This window comes from Metopolophium dirhodum, chromosome 6 (genome assembly GCF_019925205.1).
Source record: "Metopolophium dirhodum isolate CAU chromosome 6, ASM1992520v1, whole genome shotgun sequence".
NCBI lineage: Eukaryota > Metazoa > Arthropoda > Insecta > Hemiptera > Aphididae > Metopolophium > Metopolophium dirhodum.
The window spans coordinates 20205352-20227706 of NC_083565.1; the positions used below are offsets into that span (position 1 = coordinate 20205352).

The following is a 22355-nucleotide window of genomic DNA, read 5'->3' on the forward strand; positions in this document are numbered from 1 at the left end:
TTTTATTGATTTTTTTTAAAGATGAAGTTATTTAGATGTACATTTCATACCTACACAGTTAATGGTTTGTTAAAATAACCTGTTTAACAAACAAAATACGTCGTACCTCCACAAAAATTTAAATATTTTTTAAGAAATACATTTTCAAATGGTATCTACAAAAAAACGTGTATAAAAATCTCCAGAAATAAAATAATGTTCAAAGAAAATATATATACATATATATATTAGATATATTATAATATATAAACGCTTTTTATTTATAAATATAAGAAATAACAAGTAGGTTATACAAATGTGTTTATTTATATAATTTTTTAGCTCTTCTTTGATTGAATTCGTTTATTACATTTTTAAAGGTAAACCGCCCATCATTACAAACATTCAACATAGGTAGGTACTAAGTATATTAAATATTAATGACTGTGGCTTATATCTACGTCTATGTCCCCGAGTTTTTCGTAAAATGGACACCCAATTTTACGATTTTGTTCTACGTAAGAAGACATTGAAGTGTATCAACACTTTAACAGTGTCGAGGCCTTGAAGTTAATATATAATATGAGCGTTTGAATTTTATTGTACAATTTTGTTCAGCCGACGGCTACAGCGAGTTATGCGATTTATCGACATTTTTTTTTTTTTTGTAAAACGCTTACGTGACTTGGAAAAATGGTGAAAATATGTTAATTATTACATCTTTAAACAGTGGTTACAAGTCACTACTATGGTATTAACTAGTTTACCTACATAGCGTGTGATACCTTTATCGCTCATTAACTAAACAAAATAACTGCTAGAACTGCTATTACTGTACCTACTTTTATTGACTAGTATATAGCTCCATAATTTACAAAATTAAGCATATTATACATTGTATTTTTATTTTGGTATATTTATTTTATTCAATTTGTATACTAGTACTAGCTGTTAAATATTTTCAAATTCATTAAATATTTCATTTCATATTTTCAATATTTTTTGCTATCATATATCACTTGGGGTGAACTTGTATACTTTATAGTCTATCATCGGGTATTATTGATAATACAATATTTTAGATACTACAGTTTTTGTGAAAACATTTTTATTTCGAGTACCTACAATACATTTTTTTTAATATGTTTAAATAATTATAAAATGTATAGGTATACCTATCAAGTTAATTAATTAATTTCAAATCTTGAAATATAATTTTTATATTATAAGTTATGATGGACAATGGATACGTTTGGTACATATGAATGTGTACATTTAAAATTTAACCGGGATAAATTGATATATTTGTTTCTGTATGTGAGTTTGTACATTAGTATACGATACGTATTGTTGATCATTTGCAGCGTATTGCGCATTGCATTTTTCAACAAAATAAATATCATATTTATTTAGAGTATTTGATGAATTATATAAGAATATTAAACTGGTAAATTTTCTAATGTTTGTGTATATAATAATTGTTTGTCTTGTAAATTACGATTTCAATTTGTGGAGTAGGTACATGGACGGCGCAGAGCGACTGCCAAACATGCGAAAAGACATTTAATATAATTATATACAATATTGTGTGTAGGCTGCATTGCGTATTACTTGATATCAGTTTAGCGCCTTGTTTCTATTTTTATTTTTTTTTTCAAATTTTTATGTGTACCTACGTTTAATTTTGATATATTTACGACTAAACTTATTATACTAAAATAGACAAATTTATAAATTTAATTGTTGATTAATTGTTTCTACTTTTTAGAATGATAGAATAACAAAAAGAGATTAAAAAATAAGTAGCAGAGAAATATAGTGGTGTAAAAAGCTCTTAATTTATTGTTGCTTTAGATGTCTAGTACAAATTGTACTAGTGCTTCTACTAAATGGACTTTAGAACAATACGTAATTTAACCAATTATACAACTTTTATTGTTTTGTAGATTAAAAACCACACATTATCTCTGATAAGTTGGTACAAAGGTTTTTAATGTTTTATGTAATTTAATGTGTTTAATATTTCTAGAAACACGCATTATTATATGCATATAATTTCTAATGATCTTTACAATGTCAAATCTGGTGACTATAATAGAACGCGAGAAATATTATGTACACATTATTATCTTTCATAATCTTTATCTTTTATTTTTATAATTTACACAATTCATCATGCAAATGAAGTATGTCATAATAAATGTCATGCGTGCCAGGTAAATGTTCCACGTTTATTTAGTGCGTGTACCAATTTTTCACGAATTTTCAGTACCTACGATCAAAACAATTTTATTTTATTCGTTATTAAATTATTTAATATTATACTCTTATATATTAATGTGAGTATAGTTTGTACTGGGACAATCAATGGATACGTTCATGTGTACATAGTAGTATAGTACAGTTACATTATAATTTGATTTATGATGAGATTACAACCCACATGACTGAAACACGTGTAGCCCTCAACTTGCATGACAGTAACCAACCAATTTATTTTATGCTTCGAGGCTCTGACCGTGTTGTCTCCTAACTCACGTATCGTGATTGTAGTTTAGCCCGGTTTAGGTAACTGACAAGGACATGTATATAAAAAAAAAAAAATGAGTGTTGCTCAAATAATTGTAAGTGACATACACCTCATAATATTATTATACCAACATATAAAATTATTTTCCTTCTATCAATACCCACCCACCCACCCATATTTAAGATATTGTCTGAGCAACACTTGAACCCTATGTTACACGCCACTGCAGTGAGGTTACTAATATAATAATGTCATCTGTGTTTTTGATAAATTATATAATATAGTTTTTAAGTTACTTACCTATCTTTGTTATTCAACGTTCGTAAACAGTGAATGTATATTTTTAAAAATCAGTTTTGTTCTAATTTATTTGAATATACAATGGGTTTTTCAAAATAATAACAAACACAAAAAATGTTTTACGCGACGCAGGCTATTGGGACTACCGGTCTATGGGTTATGTTAGATATTTAGATGTGATAATTGGCAAACTTGAAGACTTTGATTAAGTAGTATATTTTTGACGAATGAAAGGCATTCGTCTTGTGTTTGTCTAAAAATAATTTCTCAAATTATATGTTATAATTTAAGTATATACATAAATGTATAGTGAATTTAAATAAAGCGCATTTAACATAAAATGTTCCTTATATGTTTTATACAGTCCTATAAATTGTTGTTGTCACTTTAAATCAGTAAAAATAAAAAAGAGTTAATTCTTTGATCATTGTCTTTAAATATAGTCATTTGGATCACGAAGTATTATACATTGTAAAATCTGGACGTTTAGTTAAAATAAATTAATCAATATTATAATAATATAACGTACATATTTAATTTTGTAAAATACAAAAATTATTTTGATTTATCAAGAACAAGCTTTTCAAACATTTAATTGGAATTAAAACTAATTAAATGTAAAAGTATGATTTTTACTTGAATATACTTACGTATTGCTTGTGTTTCTACCTATACCATAAATCGTAATACATAAATTATAAACGTAGGTCACTATAGTTTGAAGTTTTTTTAGCATTATTTTCATATTTTTAAGCCTATGACATCGTCTTCTTAAAATCTTTACGATAGTTACTTGTTTTGTTTTAAATATTGTCGTTGGCATACTTGAAAACACTTTGTTATTTATAGTCTATAGACAGTATTCTATAAGTATCAAAATAATTATTCATAATATATAATTTATCAATTATCATTGATTTTTATAATTGTATCGTGTAAACTATTAAGTCTTCGGTAGTAATATAGTGTAGGTAAATAATTGATCTGAACTTAAAACAATAAAACTTACATATTTGAAAAATATGTTGAGTTATTAATTATTATATGTAGGTACTGGTACAAAGAAAATGATAAAAAACAGTATATTAACATTGGATCGACATCAATTAACGATTTACAGTTTGTACTTTTGTAGTATTTAGATAACGAAAATTGTTTAGGTATAAGAACGATAATGACGATTTTATAGTTTAAATAATTTTTTTTATCTTTAATTTATTTTTATACACAATCTATAAAATATTTTTTTTTCAATGAGTAAAATTGCTGTACGATGAGTGTTGGGTTGATTGTGGATAGATGAGAGGCCTTCCATTGAAGGCACATAGGAAAATCGTTTTTAGCCTTAATAATTTGTTTCAAATATAATATTTTATCACACCAGTAATCGTACATTTATTATTGATTTTAAAGTCATTAAAATGTATAGGTATTTCATATTGTATGACAGTTATTATAATTATTAAGTACATAGTGTACATTCTATTATTTAACATTCCTAGTTTCTAAACAATGTGCAAATTAAACAATCCACAAAGAGAAATACATGAAAAAAAATAAGCTATTTCAGAACACATAATATATAAGTATACCTATAACATAATACTATAATGATAAGACAACAAATGATTACGTGTTAGCTACCACAATACCACATTTTTTTTTGAAATTCTTAACTTTAAAATTATTATGACATATTACCTACGTAATATAGATTTATATAATTTTACTTAAGCTGAAATAATGTTAAAACTCAATTGAAAATATATAAAAGCAGAAAATCAGGTATAATGATTTAAAAAAAAACTTTTTGTACAACATATTTTACATTTTTTTTTAGAAATATTTAACTACCGCTATAGCCTATAGGTAGGCTATAATAAATCAAAAAATGTATTAAAGTTATACCTCTGTAAATTATTTACACCTTTATTTTATACACTGCAAGTTTATTACACGAAACATAATTTCTAGTTTAATTTCTAATCTTAGGTTTGGTGAAAGTAAAAAATTAAAATAAAGGTAAATAGGTAAATTATAACATCTTCATCTCTACTAAAGGCCTTGAAATTATTTAGTAGATACCTCGTTAATTACCACCACTGGTGAAAACAGCAAGTCCTTTTCCTTTGTGTGAACCCCGTTCAATGAATCTCTTTTGATCGTCCTCCATAATGTCGTTCTTAAAAAATATAAATTATGCATACTATTAGTGATAAGTCGTTACAAATATATTGAAATAAAAAAAAAAATCCTTACCTGTGTACAAACGAACTAAAAATGGTGAGCTTTTGTGCTCAGGACGAGGACGGCGTGTTTTAAATATATACGATAATAATATTAAGGGGCTCCAACGTATCATGTTTTAAGGAGTCATATTTAGCCAATTAAAATGATTCACATGATTGAAATGAATATTAGTGTGTGTTTCCGAGAATCGCTGTACTTAATAGTTGTCGGATGCAACTCTCGCACGCGCATGGACATGTTTCCATTTCGAAAAAACGAATTATATTCTTGTTTGAATGACTATAAAAACTACTAAAAGCAGTAGTAAATTAAACATACTTCCTGAAGTTCAATTATCATTTCGAAAAAAATGGTCGCATTTTTAAGCTTCTAGACTATGTTCTTTAGGAATCACTTTTTTGATTTGAAATCAGATGTGCTCAAAATAAATACAAATGTAATGCAATTATTTCATGGGATTTTTTGAGGTCTTTTAAAATTTAAAATTTTAAATCGACTTCCTAAAAAGCCTAGATATTTTGTCAAAGAGTTCATACATGTATAAAAAAATTTGAATCGGGACATTCCGAAGTAGGTATGTGTAATTTACCACCGCTTATTGGTCTAAAACGTATGATAAATATGTGTGCTGCGACCCCCTTAAGGTTTTAACTTCAAAGCCCAAAAAGTTATTAAGAAAATATCTGTACATGAGAGACAAAAGGACTTTTATCAAAATTGAGCTTAATATGTTGTTTTCTTATGTGACGTGCGTAATTTTACCTATCTTCATTGTAATGCCACGGGTTATCCCAAGTTACTAGGTTTACATTAAAATAAAAACATGAATTGATGATGAATACAATATTGTAAAAATAAAATATTTGAAAGTCAATAAGAGCTGAGAGCCTGAGGGGGATGTTCCGAGTGAGTCCCTTTTTTATTTTTTTACCTTTTTGCGTCCGTAGTTTTATTGACACTTTATATTGAACAGCCAGAGTGCGTCCTTCGGACCACAGCCAAAACTTTTAAGAGACAGAACTGAAGATCGACTATGATGGTACAAATGTATAATTATATGCGTAATTTGTACAACGACGACTTTGGCAATGGTGGGGACATTTTAACTTCGATAATAACAGAGCATGACTACGACTAATTTAGGTCAATGGGTGTGAGTAACAAACTGATGCTCAAAGTTGTGGCATTAATCATAATATACAAGTACTCGTGTTTTATATTTTCAAAAAATGTCAAGTGGTAGCTTATATAGATACTACAGAAAAATAACTCATCCAAACTTCAAGTGTGTAAACCAAAATAATCATAACCACCTCGTGGTACACCGTACGCCCGGGGTAAGTTAGTAACTTATAAACTTGAACGCATTCGGGCTACGTCAAAAATATGAACTTTTTTCTTGCGACACGTCACTATCCGGCGATACCAGTGATTCCGGACGCACTCGGGAAACTCCTTAACTGAGAGCTGCTTTCTCGCGGTGACTGGTGGGTAATGAGAAATAGGTATAGACTTGGATTTGGCAGAAACGAATAGGATACCTACTTCGTTGAGTCCTAGCGGGCGTCGTGTTACGTATATTCGCCGTTCGGTTAGGCAACCGCTTACCGCAGTCGGGTGCGTTGTGTTGCTCGACGACCACGGCACACGCGGACGCGTCCGCCCGACCGGTAAAACCGACAACACGAGTGTGGCTGTTGCTGTATCGGTGTCTATAATAGGCACTATAGCCACTGACGACGATAAACTTTAATATTATAATAGTCTACGGTACCACATTAAGGTGGGTTTCCACTACATACGTGTACGTTTGCTTGCATATATTGTCCGGATACGTTCGCTATGAACGGTCTGAAAAACGTTTCCCATCGGTTAATATGGGTTAGATCGGTTAAGATCGGTAACAAATTAGTTACCTCATATATTCTTATGTTATCAATATTATTGTTATCAATATAGAGCCGTGTACACGTGAAAAGTTGAATTGGATCCAACTTCATGGTATCATGGTCAAGCCTGTGGTAAGAACGTATAACACTCTGGTATAGGTACCAAAAGCTTACCATGTACACCAACCAATCACAGAAAAGTATTTTTATGCACGTACACGTACACGTATCTAGTGGAAACCCGCCTTTACAGTTAGTTAATAATATAATGAATACCTACGCATAATATCGGTTACCTAGGTATAATACCAGCTCTCGCCGTAGCTGTACAAGTAACGTTACTATTATTTTGCCGGCCAATCGCCCGCCCGCGGCGCAATGAAATAGTTTTCCGAGCGGGCCGAGCGTATACGTTGAAAAAAAAAGCGCGTACCTACGCACGCCGCACAAAATGTCAGCTGTACAAATATAACACATCGACACCTGCTGCACGTATACCTCCGGGTGGCCCGTGAGGTGTTAGGATTATACTTATTATAATTATTATTATTATTATTACGGCGATAATGATCGAACTCGCACGCGGTTCGTCGAACCGCAGGTACCTACCTATACGTTATGTTATAACTTATATTATTATAATACAATAATACCATGTTGTAAGTACCTATGTAAATGTTATACAATCGCGGGGAACTATTAACCCGTGATAAGAGCCAGAGCACATTCGGACACGCGATTCGTCCGTCGGATATTGTTGTTACACATATTATTTACACTAATATGTTTTATCCACAGTCGCAGTTTATGTTATTATACGGAAACAATAACAATAACAATACGTCAAGTATTATTATTTTAATATAAAATTATAGTGCTACAATAATATTTTCACGTTCGAACGGGATCTTGGCGTCTGTCAGCTGCAGCCGATTGTAGCCTAACCTATACTTACATCGTATCGTTTCGTGCCGGTGGTCGTCGGCGAAAATGTCTGTCATCGACGCGACCGTACCTCCCGCTGCGTCCACAACCATCACCCGAGAAGACGGTAACGGCCATTCTGATCGACGACGACGACAACAACAACAACAACAACAACAGCACCACGACCACGGATCGGCGACGTCGGTCGGAGCCGGAGGAGTGACGTTCGACGACTTGGACGACACGGACGCGGCCGTATCCATCGTCGTCGACGGTGCCACTGATCGGACGCCACTGCTGACAAGGAGGGTTACGTACCGCGACGAAGAGGGAAGCTGCAACGACCGCGGCGTGGACAGAGTCGTCGTCGACGGGCAAGTAAATCTCGTCCGAATTTACGAATCGGTCGCTATAACATATTATATTATAATATTATTATTTATTTAAGTCACGGACATCGTCCATGACGGTTTGATCCGCAAAAAATCACCAATCCCTCTTTGCCCCACACCGAAATCCCGCCATTTCTTCCAACCGAGTCTGTAACGTTTACCAAGTCGAAATAGTCAGCGGGGACACCGCTGACGATTTTATTAAATAATATTAGCCAGATGCACTTTGCACATTCATATTATATCTGCATCCTCTTGCAGTCGCCCGCACGTTCGCTTGTTTCGATTTTATACCGTGGGTACCACGGAATCCCGTTTTTGGTTTTTGTATTTCGTACTCGTCAAAGTCACCGCTGCCACTGATTTATAAATAAGCTACGGATCGCTCACTGCGGGCTGGGCATTTATTTATAATCAATGGTGAACTGCTGCAGCTCTATACATAAATAATTATACACGCGACGTTGCACTTTGTGTCGTGCTATATTGTGTTGGTTGCCTTTACAAAGTCACTATGCACTATGTAGCCATATTGTTATGATAGCTGCAGCCTGTAGGTACTATAACATGATATTTTGGTGACAATGTTAAGAACCATTTTTATTTATTTGTCACGGCATATAATTATTGTTCAAGAGACGATAATAGTTATTCCTGTGTGATATAAGAACAAATAATAGCAGTAGAAACATTGCAACTTAAAAACGTGTACTTACCTACAAAAACTGTAGGTATTATATTCAACCGTTAAGAGAAAAATGTTAGTAGGTACTTAATTTATTACACGAATACGAATAAATTGCTCATTTAATTGACACGTGGCCACGTGGGTATGAATAGATAATACTATAGGTAGGAATACATTCATAACCTTTTAAATTCTTTTTCCATTAATGTGTACACTGTTGTGTAAAATGTAATGAACGAAATACGCTACAGCACGTATCACGTATTTTCGTGTGTATAATTTAAGATGCGAGACAGAACATTATGACGTATCTATAAAAAGTTATGCTACATTACTATTTCCAATTACTATATTATTATATTTAATTTCTTCAGGAATACTCAAAGTCACATTAAAATTGCATAATAAATTAAGAATGCGAATGTTTTAAGGTGTCAGTGAGTTGGCGATATGTCTCCATTTACCCCTAATTGCAATATTGTATTTTAAATTATAATAATTGTATAATATCTTACTACCTTAGTAGTTAGAACCTAGGGCCATATAAATATCCTTCTATAAACAATTTGATATATGAAATAAATAAATATAAACAACAAAATCATAGGTAAGCCATAAAGTAGCAGAAATATTATCGATTATTTAATATGTAAATTGAATTACATTATAGAACATATTAGTTATTTTTTATTTAACAGAATCTCTAACTATAAATACAACTATAAACTAAAAACTTAACAAACATGGAATAAAAATATTTTTGTGATACCTTCATGGCTATATTTTTATTATACATATAAATATACAGATATACTATAGCTTTCTATAAAAAATAAACCTATTATATGTACAAAATAATATACACATTGCACGTATTATTTAGTTCCTATACCTAATATGTATATAAAGTATGGGGTAATTTTTTTTTAAAGGTATAGGTAAATTTTTATTTTCTGAAAAATTATTAACGTTTTTAGAAATATTATTTTCAGAAAATGTGATGTCATTGCATTACAACGTTTTCGGATAAAAAAATGATATATTTATTTTTAACTGATTGTACTTATATCATTCTGAAAATTCCAATTAATAAAAACTAGTAGTTATAATTAGTATAGTTCTCTTATAAAGTTTTGATGAGCGGAGTGATGGTCCGCAGTATCCACTCATTTAAATAATTGTAACTACTCGTTCGAAATTTTTATGTTTCAAAACTCGTAGGGAAATATTCTTTTTTGGAACAGTGTTAAAAATATATGCTATCATTTAAAAAATTTATAAAAATACAAACAATAGATTTTTATTGTACCTAGGTACCTATAATTGGTATTTTATATAAATAATTTTATGAAGCTTTCATAACATCTCTCTCTACTGATTCTACTATATTATATTATTACTTATAAGTATAACTTCAAGCAAAATATTATAGTATATTGCAAAGTACCTACCTATATATAATATTATAATTTTTGATAAATAAATATTATCTTTTATATGAAAATTCTGTTTAACTAAAAATACATTTTATCACGGTTTAATGTAATTTATTGTTATTTTATTTTAAAAATGTCGAACTATACACGTAACTAGCTATATTTTTTTGTAATTTATGACAATATCTCACAATTAAGTTTTTTTTAATATGGTTATTTTTTATTAAAAATATAAAATTATAAAATGCTTAAGTATTTTATAGACATTGTTTCATTCCATCATGAAAAATTCAGTTTTTATACGATTTTAAATATTCTAACATCTATTATAAGGGGATATTAAAATGTCAATTGATACATTTTATCTACCTATTAATATTGTATCATACCTATAGCAATATAAAATTATGGTGTCATAATAATACTGTGTACACCGTATACTTATATTATTTACTTAGATCATTTTTTTTTTAAAAATATATTAAAGCTTGATAACTATCTTTTTATTTATTAAATACGTTGGCGTATTTTATGATAATCGTAGATAATATAGATATCAAATAATTTAATAACTCCGAAGTAGGCTAATTTCTAACAATAAAAGTGTAAAATATTATTAATTTCAACAATTAATTGTTGAATTTTTATTTAGATTATTTTATTAATAGGAAGCAATAATGTTCGCACACATTTTACTAATATATAAAATGTATAACTTTAATTTACGGATTTGTTATGTATTATATTTCACTCAGTCGATTTTTATAGTTGAGCTAAGATCAATCTAAACTTGGTTTTCTATTTTCGAAAATCGTAGAAAATGATGTGTATATTTTTATTTTTCAAACAATATTTTTCTCAGTCAGTAAAAAAGGATTTATTAGTTATTGTAACCATATTCTAATTACTTATAGCCTATTATAGGTATTACCTACATTTTATGCTAAGTAATTTATCGTATGGAAATAATTTGTATTGATAATTTTTTTTAGTTGAAATGTATACAGGACAGGTAGGTGCATAATCAATCAACTTTAATGGTGTATAATATTATGTAAATACAATAAGTATTATACCTATAATGAGAATAAAATAAATAAACAGATACCTATACCAAACTAAAATGCGTATTATAGATGGTCGATGGCAATGAACTTTAAGTGCGTTTCCATTGAATATAAAATAATACATTTTGTTACGAATCATAATACAACAATATCCATCCACGAATCATAATATAGATAAATCTATACTGTCTTAGAGACCGGTTTGTATATTGTACATTATACTCGATACAATTCGTGTTTGAAATATTATTTATTAACCACTTTATTAATACCGTTTATTCATTGCGCATATAGATAGGTACAACATATTATATTGGAGAAGGGGACCGATGACACAAATCAATGTGGAGTTGTATAACTCGTAGGTATAGGTATGTTTATTATAATATTATGTATAATTTACTCGTACAACATTTATGATGCAATAATGTAACATACTAACATGTATTATAAGTACATAATAATAAAGTGTTATATACCTACGTCACGTCGTTCTCTGAGGTCCGAAAGAAATGTCGCGTTCGTACTATAAGTTCCAACATCTATCTATAGTGCATTTAAAAATGTGTTCTTTTTTACATTATTTATCATATTTTTGTTCTTATAAAAAAATCGACTCAATCGCCGATGAAGATTTTCCAAAATGTTTTTGTTTAAATTATCTCGCATCAAAGTATATCGTTTTCTATTCGTAATTCATATAGTTTTTGAATAATGTTCATTCAATTTAATATTATGGTTAAGTCCATTATAATAATGTAGTTACCTACCTAAATAAATAATTTTTTTTTATGTTTTACTTACAGTTTATACTTTATTTTGTGTTATAAATTATATTTTGTCCATTTTTATAACCTTTTTTTTTTTAAAAAAAAACAGATGTTTACAACACATACATTTTATCATAAAATACATTTTTTCATTTTTTTCTTTTGAAATATTTACATGAGAGGGGAAAACTTATCCAGTGGTAGAACCACTATGTCATGTAGTTATTCTGGATAAATTATAGTGTTGTAATTTTTCGTTGGAATTGTTTTCTTTATTTCGTAGTGATTCCCATTAAATGCAATGTTCTTCGTTCTAACAAACGAAAAATAATACACGACTGTTATACCAATCCGAACTTTAAATCTAAGTATAATAAAATCGAATAAATTCTGTACATAGTAGGTAGTTGTTTATAACAGTAAGCGAACAATGGTAGTGCACTTTTATGTAAATTTTAAATATTGTAAGATAATGCAATTTTACGAGTAAAAATCTACATTACGATACTTGTTAGGTACTGGATTTTATATATCGGAAATCTCGAGAAAAGAAATTATTGTGAGTTGGGATTTTGTCAAGAAGAGGAATTATTATAATATACCGACGAGCTGTAATTCATAACTTTGTTGTGAAATGTATTGGTACTTGAAAATATACCTACCTACGTGGTCAAAATATGTCCGGAATAATTTATTACTGTATATGACCATGAATTTGTATAGGTCGTATTTTAGAATTTATATTACGTAAATATTTGCATTGTGATGCGCCGAGTGTCTAGGTAATGTACTCGTGTGGTGTATACAATTTATTCGGTGTCATGTTTTAATGGAAACGAATTGTTGGGTAGTTAACCTAACCTGTAGGCCGGATCACATTTTATATATTATATTTTATAATAACACAGTTTGAATATAGGTCAGAAATTTGTAGAATTGTTACCATAATATTTTATAATTATTATTGATTACGTTTATAATATTATGGATAAAAATAGTATCATAATATCTAATTAAATGCTTACAATATTGTTCAAAATCTTTTAAAACTAGGTAGGTATAGTAGCTTTAGATTTTGAGCGGTAAACCATGATTCAATTGGTTTTACAATGATGTGTGGTGATGTTTTGTCTGTTATCATGATTTGGGTCATTAAAAAATATTGAAAGACGAGAACATACCTATTGGCTATTATTAACTACAAAAACGGCAGTTTTCAATAAAATCAATTTAATAATTTTTTTTGTAATTCAAAAATGAATAACTGCTGCAGTGACTTATAATTTTCACAAATAACTTATATTATTTTAATAATAGTTTAGCACTTCGTGGCTTATTTATAAGTAGGTAACACTTGATATTTCTTTTGGATTAAGTATTTAAATTAATTTAAATACTTTTGTTTATGCGTCAAACAGTCTGAACAAATAATACAACGTTTGTCCTTACAGAAATTAAAAATATCAAAAATTTATGGTCACATTTTTTTTATAAGCGTTTAATGTTAAAATATTTTCAAAATCACGAACATTTCCAAATTATTACGTAGTTGTAACTAATTAAATGTTCAATCTTAAAAGTTTAAACTTGAAAATGTGATAAAAAGTTCTGTATAAATTGGTCTTCAGTATTCTAAAAATATCAAAAATAGATTGGCACAATTTTTTGTTTTTTTTTTATACATTTTAAGTTCCTTTTTTATTTTACTTTATTTATTAACAATTTTACCACTTGAGATTTTAGTTATAATGTTTTAACTTGTAATTCAAAAATATTAATCATAGAAACTAGAAAGTTTTCCTCCATTATGTATTTTATTATTTTTTAAATTAGTTCAACAACAAGGTCTACTATTAGAAAAATAAATTACTAATAATAATATAAATAAATTATAAAATATCCTTAGGATAGAGGATACGGTTTTACGGTGTGTAACTGCTTGGAAGTCAGACTCGTACATATACAATGATTTATAATTGAATTATAATTTAACACATCCATTAAAGTAACCTCGATGATGAGATAGGTACCTACCATCAAAACCTACTATACAGCAGATCGACTTCTTTGGTTTTTTATTTCATAATGTTGTAACTTGTAGGACTTGTATGACTTCCATACTCTCCCCCCCCCCCGCCCCCATCAGTAGATACGCCACTAACTTGTCGATGAGTTCAAAGGATCCTTAAAATATTGGGCAAATGCGAGGGAAAATGTAATTAAATATAATATCGTTTAATTATGAATGAATTTATAATATTGATTAAATCTACAGCTTTATTTAATAGACAATATTATTATATACAAAGTGAAAACAAGAATTGAAGTGTGGTACCTATGTCCTATATATTTTTAAAAAATGGGTACCAACTATCTTAAAAAAACGTCTCATGATTCTCGGAATCCAACTGTTTTTACACAACTACGTTTTCACGTTATTATTTTATTCTAAAACTTGGTCGTCAAAATAATTTTTCTTTTTCAATACAATTAAATTATATTCTTGATTTAAATCTCAAATTACTATAATTTCTTTGGTATATAACTGCTTTGGTGCATTATCAAAATATGTCCGTCTATATAACTAAATCTTTTCATTTTGTTGATTTCTTCCTGTCCTAAATTGTTTTCATTATACTGATGAATGTCTTATTGTCTTGTCTTTATGCTTCGTGACTCCGTGATCTGATTTACACTCGATGAAAATAATATTACATTTTAATGTTTGGTATTATTTTTATTGTTCGAGTATAGTCGAGTTTTTTCAAATTAATTTATCATGAATAAAAAAAAATATATATAATTAATTTAAATTATTTTATAAACGTAGGTACTGTTTTGATATAACTACGTATACATCATCAAATATTATAATAGCTATATTGTGGTAATATTTATGAATTCAAATGTACCTACTACCTCCTATACATGGCTACATAAATTCAAAGACGAAAAGTACGATCTGGGGGGTCTGCATTGGCGTAGCAAAGCGGCTAATCAAGGGATGGCCACCTCTAAATTTTTTAGGGGTTGTTGATGAGTGGTTAATAATTTATTTAGTATCGACTAGTACTTTTAGTATTTACTTGACAGATAATATTTGAAAATTTGAATGCTTTTGTTTTGGTTTGTGTGGGTGGATGAGAGGTTGGAATATTAGACTTGCTTCTAATGAATATCAAGCTCACAACGCCACTACAGGTTGTATATTTTTGGGCGGGGGGAGGGGAGGCACTGCGTATTTATATATAAAATAATATATATATTTTTTTTATTGTTCTTGAATAAATCTAGTTTCATTGACTGGGCTATTATCTATTTATTTTATTCACTTTGCGGACATATTATGTCCAATACACAATATCATTATGAGATAACAGGGTTTATTTGAAGGTTATAATAATAATAATGATACCTAATATACTAGGTGAATATTGTTTATTTATATTTTCTTAAAATTCAACTTGTTTCATGATTAAAAATACTACTTGGTTTATAATTTGATAATAAATAACAATATTAATTTAACATAATTTATGCATAACTTAATTACTGTCTAGAAGACAGGTATAATTGTATAATTATACTTATTACTAAAACTTTAATGCATTTTAAATTTATAGAGTAACACACAATGCTTTTGGATCGATTTTTACAACTTTTTTTAGGAAGTATCTACCATTTTATAAGAAACATAATTTTTGTATTTTATAGTTTGGGTTCTGTAGATGGAAAAGACTTAAATCACGAGAGACAGGGTCACGTATACCAATATTCTAAAAAGTAGTAAAAGTAGTAAATAATATCAAATATGAAATAGAACTTATAGAACCATAATATGACAACATATTTCCAAAAATCTAAATCATATTATAATATCATCAATAAGGGTAGTGTTAGCACTGGGTGACTCCTCCCATCAAGTACTCATGTATTATATTTTCTATCATCACATATTATTCTTATTGTCCCTAAAAGAACAGATTGTATATACCGTATAAAAAAAAAAATAAAAAAAATAAATATTATAATAATAATATAGAAAGTATATTTTTTGCACAAATACTTACCATTGGGGGGGGGGGGGGGCGTTTCAACATGCCACTGATTATTATTATTATAAATACACATAACCGACTAACTGTTAATCGACATAATATTAGTCACGGACTCATCCCTTTTTGAAGTCGATCGGATTTTTCCGACCAACCAGCGAACGCCATCTGGTTTATTTTATACATGGCTAGAATATCAGTTAGGTATGGTAAACAGGCGGTGACGATTTTTGTCGGTCACCAGTCAGTTCGACCTTGACTTCTCCGGTTTAGTTTTCGACAGGTGATTGAGCTTGGTGGGTCGAGCATACCGGTGATGACTATATATTATTGCTCCGGACTCCGGATTATTTCCATTTCGAATTTATGTTTTTCAGTTAGGTATTCCATTATAATTAATTTAATAATATAGGTAGGTATAACAGAAATTGTTATTTCATAGACACCTCGAGACATTATTGTAATAATAGTAATAAATGTATGACGTATTAAATAATTACTTAACGTATTAAATTTTAATTATGGTGTATAAGAGTATTTATACATTTTTTTCCATCTATCCAAAATAGGAAAAATATAGTATATCGTTTTAAGAAAAATTTATCTATAAATTACTTTTAATAAAAACTTAAGGTGAACAAATTATTAAGTGTCAATTCTTGAATTTAGGTACCGTTCACACTTTTTAATCGCATGAAAATTATGTACATTGTACCAACTATTTTACCGTGTTGTAAAAATACAAATCACATTTTAAAAACTCCATGTGACTATATTAATAATATTGTGTAAAATACATAATAAATAATAATGTTATAATTATCAATATAAAAATGTTTATCACAAGTAGGATGCCGTGTAAAAATTTAAAAAGTATACATAAATAAATAATTATATTATTTCAAAACCCTACAGATTTTCATGCTTGTAAAACTTTTATTGAAATGTATTTAAAATAAAGTTCATAGGTGAAAGATTCGAACAACGTTAATAACTTTTTATCGTTATTATTGCAAGTTTAAATAATATATTATACGACTATACCCATACACACAATTTCCCTTTAACATAATATTATTAGGTATTTTAAATGTTTAACTGCGATAAGAACTTTGGGCGATGAAGTGTAAATCATGAGAGTAATTTTAACGGAAATGAAACACGGTGAATAATTGCATTTGTCCTCGAGTAAGTTCAACGTGTCTTTTCATTATTAAACTTATAATAATATACAAATTGCGTATATATATAGGTATTTGTACTAAATATGAACAAACTGTTTAGTGTTTACCAGAATACATTTGCCGCTAATTTTTTATTTTTTTTTGTCTTAGCCTAGTATAGTCTACGTAAAGGTGAAGCCACAAGGTTATCACAAATATTGAAGGATAACTGTTATTTTTCTATGCAATCGTGCACTCGTCGCCAATGTCCCGGCTTGGCCTCATAATGAATCTTTCTGTTCCTGGCTATTCGCAATGTGATTGACACATTCAATATTACTGTCAATGAATAAAAATGACAACTATACATATATTTATTGATTACGAATTGAGGATAAGAAATTGTAATTTAACTTCGCACATAAATAGTTACATAATATTATGTTATGCATGCTTTGCTGGATATTGAATTTTTGCCAACTAAGTGGCAAAATATGTAAAATGGATTTTCTACACTTTACATTTTTAAAGATTATTACTTAATTGCTGTAATGTATGATTATTAATATTTTATACATATCTAATAATTATCGAGCTCTAATAATATTATCATTTATCATACTAAAAGCTAATAATAAAAATAAAATAAAAATCAGTTAAAGAAAGGAAAATTACAATTTATTGCAAACGTATTTTATTCAAATTTAGTCCAGTACAGAACTATTATAGTACACGGCTATTATGTGGTATTATTGTCATGCTGTCTACCGCACACTGTCTTGTCGTCAAACATGCATCTACCGAGTCATTCGACTTATTGGGAGGAATACGTTTGGGCGTATTGTCCAAAACACAACAGTTTAGGGCGTAATATTTCCCTACATACTAACACGTTTGTACTTATAAATTTTAGATTTATCTACATATATTTTAGATTTATCTATACATAATATAAGCACTATTGGGTGCGTATATAATTCTGAGCCAATTAGCGTTACCCAGAAGACACCTGCACGAGGTTGGCTCAATGCTATAGAGTCCAAAAATATGTTTGAAATTTTATTTATAGGTATACTTTTTAGTATAGTACCTACTAACATTTGTACTTGTGAGTTGAGATAATAGGTGATATTTTTTTTATGTGGGCAATTAATTATTTTCCTTCAAAATGTTGTCCTCATTTTTTAATATATTTCAATGTGTGTATACCTAATTAAATTTGAGATATTTTCTATTTATTAATATAGGTATGATTCATTTATTTTTTTTTGTCACAAAACGTTGTCTTATGTATTTTTGTATAATTCAATACATTTCAGTAGGTAGGTATATCTTTTCATAATTTATTTATTATTTTTTTTATAATTATGCAGGTCGTTTTTAAATTGCTACAGTTTTGCGTCAAAACGTGTCTTTCATTAGAGGCCAAAATAACGTGTTTTCATAACTTCGCACAAATGTGTTTACAATTTTAGGTAAAAAAAAGATTGAAAAAAAAACTAAAATGACCAAACGTTCAATTCACATTTCACACCGAATCGACGGTGGTGACGACGATTAAAATTTATCCTAATCAAAGTCCACTTTTATTTTAATAGTAATATAATACCTAACCTGTAGGGTCTAGAAGTGTAATCGTGACTATAATCGTAATCGTATGAGATGATCAGTTACAGTTTAGTTCGTGTTGTACATACGTGATATAAAGTTATAACATTATACCTATCAGCCAAAAATTTCGATTTAACTATTCAGTCGGAGAAAAATACTATTTCGTTTTTAAAGAAAAAACGACTTATTCAAATTGATTCTCCTCCTTGTGGACACTATGGCTATATATCATAATATTATATCATAATTATATACATGTATGTATGTATATGCGTATGTTTTTATTTATTCTCCAACAAACAATTCAATGTAACTATATTATATAAGATTGACTAATATAAATTGTATCTAACCATTTCCTAATAAATATCTACTATACAAAGCCTTTTCATTTCGAAATATAATTATCTCGCCGCTTAACCACTATTAGATAGTTACTTAACCGTGTGAAAATTCCGTTATGTTATATTTATCGTTGTATATGCCTCTCTTGATATACTGCTGTGGTGGTGTGTATCAAATTTATAAATTCTATGTATTTTATATTTTTTTTAAACTGATAAGTCATAAAAGTTAAAAACCTAATAATTCATATTTTATAGTTCTGTTTATAGTATTTTAATATTGATGCGTGATCCAAAATGTACTTCTACGACTTAATATATTGCCGTTAATTTTATCACATTGTTATTTTATTGTCTTTACTGTTTTGAATAGCCATTTTTAATTATTTCGTCTTGTAAGTTGTAGGTATATCTTAGTATGTAAACGTCAATACATGTTTAGACTACCTATATGCGTTTATTAATTTCCAATCGTTTCAATGTTTCAAAATAATGGAATGATATTTGTTATAATATGTATAAAGTTACATTCTAAATTACACATTATAACTGAACCAAAAATGTAATACGCATTAAATAGTTTATTTTTGTTTCTTTAATAACAAGTGTTATTAATTTTAGATTATCTTTAAAATTGCAAATACTGAGTGAAATATCTATGTATTATTTTATTACTTAAGTATCAACTTAAATAATTTAATCTTATGAATATTTTTATTTTTCTATATTTTATACAGGTAAATTCATAAATACGTTTATTTGATAGAAAAAATAAAAAACATTTTTGATTGTGTTTTATTGTGATTTCAGAATGTAGTGTAAATGTTTAGGAAAATTGTGTAATTTTCTTTGAATTTTCGTGTTTGAGAAATTTTTAAAATGTTAATGAGAAATAGGCACGTTACGAATTATGTGATTCTGTTAATTGTTATACATGCACATCATCTAAGATGCATATTATATTATGTACACGAAGATTCACTAAGCATACTCAGTGCTCACTTCTTTTTATTCTTCAACAATACGCAATTATTCAAATTCTGTTTATTGGATTTTTTTTTATAGGTAACCCATACTAAAATACCATGATCCAGAAACTTTTTATACCTCTATGAAGTTTAGTCCTGTGGTGATACAAACTTTTCAAATGAGTTTTAACAGTTTTTTATTAATAAAATCGTTAAATCGATGAATTTTAGTGGTGAAAATGGGGGTGTGCATATGCACGATGAAGCGTCCTGTATATATTATAATGGTACCACGCACAAATTCGCGGACTTGGGGATTAACTGGTTTTAAGCGTTCCTATCCTAGATATTAGAATAAACTTCATTCTTCTGCTCATATAATAATATTCAAAATACTGTAATACCGCATCTATGCACAGTATTATGACTATATATTATGGTGCACGTGCGCGGCTGAATATTAATTTTTCGTAGATAACGAAAATGTCGGTCACAGTAATACCTGTATACAATATACCTATACGTAATACGTGCATTTGTCCCATATACACATACTTATATAATCATAATAAAATACATATACCTCTGCGTATTAAAAATTATAATATTATTATAAACGCGTGTCGCGGAAAGCATTCTTCAGTGGCGGCGATTGTAGCTGCTGTTAAAACCTGACTCTTGACGACCGTGACAAACACTATCGAATACATTTTTTTCTTTAAAAACGGTACCTACATAGGCACGCACGGGATTATAAAATCTTAAACTATGTCGAGGCGGTGATGGTGGTTGATTATAAAAGTGTATACTTCATTATAATAAACCTATAATAATGCGACATCGCTTGTGAATTAAACACACACTCCATATCATAGTCCGTACGAAAAATCCTATCCAACTATATAGTTGGGTTAAGTTATAGGTACTAGTAAACTAGTTACACATACCTACGTCTTGATTAGAATAATTTTTTTCTGTGATGCACATTCGTGCAAATCTTTTATCTTAAAGGTATTGAGAATAAAGAGTACCTATACCCACTTAACAATGTAATTGAGTACCTATTATTATTTACATTTTATATTATGTTCAATATTATTAATTTGTATTTTCCGTTACTCTCTCCTTAGTGGATTCGCGTAACTTCTATAATTGTTTTAATATTTTATGCAAAAGTTAATGTATTTTTAAACTTTTATAATACCTATATAATGTTATGGGCACGTTATAAAAGAATACATAAAAAAAGTTCTATAAAAGAATTAATTGTGTTTACAAATTAATTTGTTGATATTTTAAAACTAGCATTTTCAATGTTAGGGTTTTTATAACAGGGTATAAAATATTAAAACTTCATTTTACGGGACGGATTATTTAAATCATGCCATAATAATGGTCATTATAATTTATGCGTAGCAGGCATACAATTGTTTTTGGTTACAAGTTATAAAAACGTGACAGCTTTTTCTTAAGAATATGAATTTGAATAATATTCATCTCGAATGTATTCCATAGGTGCAATTTGGGAGGTGCTTGATAGTTGATCATCGAATTTTTATTGACTATAATATTATGCCATAGGTAAATATCTACCATAGGTGGATACATATATTTCTAAGACCTTATCATTTTCATAATAATAATAATACAATATACATAGGTACCCATCAACATAATAATATAGATAATAATATGTATTATGCTAAAAAACAAGTCTAAATGGCAATCTATAGACTATAAATAGCTCAAAAAGAACTAAAACATTTTGAAAATGATAAAATGTCTTGAAAAACCCAATACTACTAGCTAATATTCAGTGAATATTTCAAGTATCTACGGTTGTTTATTTTTGAATACTACAATAGAAAAAAATATTACATTTTGTCAAAAACTGGCGTTGCGTAAATATTTGCGTAATTTTTTTTAGTTTTCACTCAATTTTTCCAAATTTGGAAAATACAAGGAGTTATTTGATTTAATATACCT

At 28.6% G+C, this 22355-nt stretch overlaps 1 protein-coding gene across 1 annotated transcript in view; it reads left to right on the forward strand.

Moving 5' to 3' along the window:
• Positions 1 to 7688: 7688 nt before the first annotated feature.
• LOC132946433 (proton-coupled zinc antiporter SLC30A2-like) overlaps positions 7689 to 22355 on the forward strand; it is a 38337-nt gene continuing 23670 nt past the window's right edge. The window contains exon 1 of the mRNA XM_061016430.1: positions 7689 to 8249. Coding sequence (XP_060872413.1) covers positions 7939 to 8249 — 311 coding nt within the window. The 5' untranslated portion in view covers positions 7689 to 7938. The remainder of the gene's footprint in view (positions 8250 to 22355) is intronic.